A 6,197-nucleotide genomic window follows, 5' to 3' on the forward strand; every position below is an offset into this window, starting at 1 on the left:
ACATTGGCAGCAAGATAGATAATTTTTCTAAGTCAGCCACAAATCAACTTAAGAGTCGTGTTTATACATTACGATATGTACATGACTGATGTTTCTTTGTCAAAATTATTTGTTCATGCATTTATATTGTATCTGTTTATGAAATTAACCATATTTAAAAACAATTAGCATCACTGTAACAGTTGTTTTCATGCAATCCACCCTATACATTGGGCAAAAATGATAGGTACAGGTTAGGTGACTAATGCGAGGAAACAGTAGTATATAGCTCAGTTCATACAGGTTTACAAAAGTACATAATGATTATACCGTTATAGCCTTTACAAAGAAGATCATGAATAATCCAGTCATTTACAGAACCAGCCTAGCTCTCTAGCAATCATCCCTGCCTTCAGCTGATTTCACGAAATTATGTGCCTTTACTATGCATTAACATGGAACTTCGCCACAAAGTTTCAACTCTGCTGTCAGATCCTGCATCAAATGGAATGAACAGGGTCACGAGAAAAAAAAAATGACAGGGTCACTGTGGTCTATGGACAAAAAACCAAATGGAGAAATCAGGTTGCTAGATGATAATGTGTGATTGTGATAACACCTGAATAATGTGGAGAAGTACATTTCATAACAGAGAAAGGAAAACTGCATGTGTATGTAGTTACTGTTTTAGTAACCTATTAGTGTTTATGGGGTCATCAATAGTTCTAAATAGAGACATGTCAAGCTGAGACTAAAGAAAATGTAACAATGTGAACATGTAGAAGCAATCACACATATACGATAATACACCAAAGAGTAAAGAGCATCACACGTAGGACTGGTAGTGCAAACAAAAAGAATCCCCTCATTCACAATAATTATAGAGTGAATTCCACATTTTACTCTCTAATTATGCATTTGTGACACTCATATTACCCTCATCAAGTGGAAATCGTCCTGATTGCCCCTTTTAGATGCTTTGGACTCTCGTTTTCTAATGTGTGTCCATTGGGCAAGGTGTGAGGTCATGTCCGAGCTTCAAAAATAACGGGACGGCGACAAGGAATGGAATAGGGGATTAGAGAAGTCTGCACACGATCGTTGACAACATCCTCTGATCTTTACACATTTTGTCGCACCACATTGATGTAACATGCCGGTTCTTTCTAACAATTAACAAATAAAGCAAAATGCTAAACTGGGGTAAAATTGTGTTCAAAGTCCTCTAGATGGGATATTTCAGTACAAATACCACTAAATGAGGTAATATGTGTCACAAATGCACGCTAAAAATTGGAACTCACTCTTGATTATATGATATACAAAATAAACTCATAATTCGGATTGTATAGAGAAATGAAGAGCATCACGAGTAGGGCTGATAATGCAAACAGAATGATGAACCAAAAACATGCATTAACACTTTGCCTCACCTTTGTGCTGTAATCTATCTAGCCTTTACTTTTCTCGCCCTCAAAGTACTTGAAGACACCATATCCAGTCGTACCCCCAAGAAACAAGAGCACCGTTGGAGTGAACGATGGATAAAGGAACTTGACTAAATAGTTGTCCCATTCCGTGGGCAGAAAACCTGCATGCCATAAGAAGGTTCAGATATGATTACTAGCGGAGTCAACAATTCTACACTACCAAAGTCTTGGTCGCCTTTAGCAATAAGAAATTTTTGCAAGATGGCACATTTAGAACTAGCCAAGGGACGATGAGTTTTACACATGAGTCAGCTTCGTACAAGCGGCGGTTCAATTAACAACTTCACATCATCGAATACCTAAAACAATATCTTGGGAAACATAAAAAGTGCATCTAACATTATTTTCATAGCAGACGCCACAAAAGTTAGTAGTGCATAACTCTGGATTACATTGTTTCTTAACTCTTGTCATATCATAACCCACAAAATTTCCAATACCTACGAGCAATGCCCAAATTCTCAGAAGACAAGCTTAAATCGGATTGCTAGCACAGTTTTTCACCCATTTCAGTTCTACTAGACAGCATAGCTGGAGGTCTGAGACGAAATCGGTGAATGGATTACCGGAGGCGGCGAGCGCGAGACCCTGGACGAGGATGATGGCGCCGAGGCCCAGCCACGCGAAGAGGAAGGCGCTCTCCGTGATCTGCCGCTGCCGCACCTCCTCGTCCGACGGCCCCTTCCCGCCGCCGCCGGGGTTGAACCCCGCCTCCGTGCGCTGCTGCTCGAACAGCGACGCGCTCCCCGCCGGCGCGCGGCGGACCACCACGTCGGGCGGCGGCTCCAGCGACTTCTTGCCCTTTCCCTTGCTCTTGGACTTTGACTTGCTGGTCTTCTGCTTACCCGAACCCGAGGTCGCGAGGGCGCGGAAGAGCGGGCGGGGGCGAGATGGGACGGGGGATAGCAGGTACGCGGCGGAGAGGGAGGTGGCGGAGGCCGTGGCCATGGCGACGGCGACGGCGTGCGGTTGCCGGCGCGTCCGAGTTATCTCTGGCTCGGCTCACTCTGGGAGTGAGAGGTGGAGGTGCAGGCGACGAGGTGCGTTGGTGGGCTGGGCCGCGGAGAAGAGCGATTTGCTTTGATTTAGGCCTGTGTAGTTGGTCTTGTGAAATGAAACACAGTTTAATCACCCTCATTGTTCTAAAAAAAAGTTTAATCGCCCTGAAAAAAAGTGGAGCCCCATGAAAAACAAAGTGAGTCCCATTTTGTTTCAAGAGGTGAAGTTCATTTTGTTTCAGAGCAAAAAACAGCTTGTTTCATTTCGGCCTTCTTGTAGTGGCATATGATCTGCGTCTTGCTAAATATCAATCTAGAAAAAAAAAACTATATTAGGGAAAATGATGTGATATCAATGGGTACTTGAAAACAACTCGAAGACCGGTCAGATAACAAGTCCCATGATTAAGATGTTACTTCCCTAAACAATTCGCCAATAGAAGGTCATCAAATGTAAGACAATTCACCAATGAGGGGTCAAGCTCGGGTGGCAGTCGAACCGCCCCTTATATATGATATTTGTTTCTCAAATATGCTAAAATTCATAAGTTTGCTCCCTCGGCAAGTTCAGCCCCTCCACTCAAATGCCAAAACGTTATAAACTATCCAAGTGTCAAAACAGTCAAGTTTCGTTGGAGGCAGTTTTAATGACTATATACGGCAAAAATTTCTCTTTCTTATAGGTGGAACCAATTAACAAAAGTTGAAAAAACAATAGTCTTGCTACTAAAATTAGTTGAGATGTTATGAATTCCTAAAATGCACAGGAATCATAAATATTCTTGTAATGATGGAAAATCATTTAATCTTCCAAAAAATACATCCACACTTTGTATTCTGAAAATCCCATGTTTTTATCTAATATTATTGATTCTTTCCAAAAATCCTTACTTTTTTTTGCTTTCCGTTATTTCTTGTAAATGCATTCATCATCTGATGTTTTCGTAAAATACCTCTTAGTTTCTCAATTAAACTATAGTTTTTATGAGAATATTTATATTTCAGTCAAATTCTCCAAATTTTCCTTGAATTGCCGAGTTTCAAAAAGGAAGAAAACTTCAATTATTCGTTCTCTCTTGCTTGTGGTTGCTTATACAGACAATCTAAACGGTTGTTTGGATTTGGCGGCTTTAGAGTTAGTTTTGCGGGAATGACTTAGCAAAACTAGTTTTAGTTAGTTACTTTGTTAGATCTCGTTTAGAAAAAAACTGCATTTGGAGCTGGGCAGAATATTGTGCTAATAATATGGGTGCACTTACTAGTTTATAGACAATTGTCTAACACTACCTCCATCCCAAAATTTAAGGCTTATATTTTTTTTGAAAAGTCAAACCAAGTAAAGTTTAACCAAAATTTTAGAACAATCTATCAGCAGATATAATATTTTGTGGATACCATACGAAAATATATTTCATTATCTATTTAATGATATTATTTTTGTATTTTGAATGTTAATAATTTGGTAAAAGCTAAGTTATAAATTATAAAATATATGTAGGTCCAGCTGGGAGGCGACTGGGCTGGGCTCACCTGGTATTGTACAACGACTCGCTCTAGTGAGCCTAGCTATCCGGTTGAATATTCCCTCGTCAACACCAAATAGGTTGTTACATAAATAAGTGGCATTGCATCATTGGATTGGAGATATGATTAATTTGAGAAGCTCGGGTGATTAAGTTTACAAGACCATGCATAACAATTTAATTACAATATATATGTACGGTGTCGAATAGCATGATACACATGTTGTTTTAAATGTCAACTAGGTATAGGGGCCAATTTATGATTTTGCTATATATGAAAGTCGCCATTAGCAACCCGCAAAAATAAAGTCACCATTAGCAAACTGGGAGCACCATAATCGCAAAGGGAAGCAGATTTAGTTGACCACCGTCCAAAACTTTAGGGAGGTAGAACCGTAGAAGGTGGTCCTCTATGTTGGTGCGCATAGCTATGACAATTTCTTATTGCAACGTTTAACACACTCGAGCCTGCACACGCAAACTTTAGGTAGCACCGTAGCAGCCATACGCATTAGCTAGCTGTCCCTTGACCTGAGACACACAGATGCGCGTCGCACCAACTGATTAGACTAAGCAAGCAAATAATTGGTTAACGGGGAGCTTAGCTTCTGCACTGGGAACCCCCAACGAGTACCAAAATTTATAAACTAGTAATGTAGTGTTGATCCCGTCATCATGTAAGTACGATCTCATTTGTATAATGGCGCACTACTTAATTAACTAGTGCGGTGATTTGGGCAGAACTTACGAACTCCTTATGGTAGACTGTATGCACCAACTCTACGGATCAATAACAAAGCAGGCCTGGTCTCTGCCGTTCTTTTTCAGTTGTCTTCTTGGCTGGCCAATGGCCACACTAGACACTACCCTTATTGGACTAGCTGCGTGTACGTGGCCACATGTGATTGGATGGTGCTGAAAATAGGGCCCCGCCGGAATCGACACGCGCCACCTCGGCCTCTCTCCCCAAATCGCCTTATCGCTTGGGGCAGGAGCCCTCCACGTCTCTGCACCAGGTCCATAGGCACAATGCTCACATCACATGCATGGTCTACTGTATTTTGCCCTTATGTGTGAGGAAATAAAAGAAAAACTAGTGCTGCGATGTGGATAAAAGTAACAACTTATTCTATTGGCTCGGTATGGAGGAGTATACTGGCTATTTGTCTATTATAGCAGGGTATGTAAGAGAGTGGAGAAATGGACGCCGAGCTACATGGAGCTCTTTATTTTCAAAAAATTCGGAAATCATATTTTAAGTTCGAAAAATCCTGGATGTAGCCAATGATGGAATCTACAAATATGAAAAATCTCAATGTGAAATTCTCAGTACTTTAGGCTACACAAAAATGACAAATGTGTGGGTCTGACAATAGTGAATAGTCCACATTTCAAAACTATAAAACCTGTTATATTTTTTCATTTTTGTGTAGTCGACATTACAAAGAATTTCACATTGAGATTTTACGTGTTTGTAGATTTCATCATTTTCTACATCCTAGATTTTTTTCCATATTTTTTTGAAAACTTAAAACTATGATTTCTAAATTTTTAAAAATAAAGGGCTATATGTAGCTCGGCCTCCGTTTGCAGTTTTCGGGTAAAAACTACAAACGCTACATGTAGCCCTTTATTTGCAAACATTCAAATTCATGTTTGTGAAAATCCAAATTAAAATTCTGAAGATAGACAATGATGTATACTATAATGGTGCAAAATCTTAATAGAAGCTATTTAATATTCTAGGCTACACAAAAATAACAAATTCTGACAAATTTTATAGTGAATGGCGCATATTTTTAAAATATAAAATTTATTTTGTCACTTTTGTGTAGCCCACAATACAAGTTATAGTTTGCATTGAGATTTCACACAACTGTAGCATAGATCATTGGCTAGCTCTCGAATTTTGTTTTAGATTTTTTAAAATTTTAAAATAGGGTGTTCAAAAATAAAAACTATATTTAGCTCGGCCTCCAAAACGCTACACTCTGTATGTTGTTGACATAAATTACAATCCACGTCTAGTTGTGCTCCACTCCCGTGTCATATGCAACACTTCTGAATTCTTTAATGCAAAACATTCTTGGTGATTGGTTATTACATAACTTGTGCGCATTCAACTTTTCTTATATTACAATCATGCTTATTTGCGGCCCAAAAACAATACCGTGTGAATTGAAATGAATCATTAATTATGTGAGTGG

General features: G+C 39.4%; 1 protein-coding gene across 1 annotated transcript; it reads right to left on the reverse strand.

Moving 5' to 3' along the window:
• Nucleotides 1-220: 220 nt before the first annotated feature.
• On the reverse strand, nt 221-2,456 carry LOC124686070 (protein LPA2-like). The gene is made up of 3 exons (XM_047220073.1): nt 2,036-2,456; nt 1,413-1,570; nt 221-474 (listed from the first exon to the last, which is right to left on the reverse strand). The coding sequence occupies exons 1-2, from the start codon at nt 2,415-2,417 to the stop codon at nt 1,431-1,433; spliced, it is 522 nt and encodes a 173-aa protein (XP_047076029.1). The 5' UTR covers nt 2,418-2,456; the 3' UTR covers nt 221-474; nt 1,413-1,430.
• Nucleotides 2,457-6,197: the final 3,741 nt, after the last annotated feature.

The sequence above is a fragment of the Lolium rigidum genome, chromosome 2, assembly GCF_022539505.1.
Source record: "Lolium rigidum isolate FL_2022 chromosome 2, APGP_CSIRO_Lrig_0.1, whole genome shotgun sequence".
In the NCBI taxonomy this organism is placed as follows: Eukaryota; Viridiplantae; Streptophyta; class Magnoliopsida; order Poales; family Poaceae; genus Lolium; species Lolium rigidum.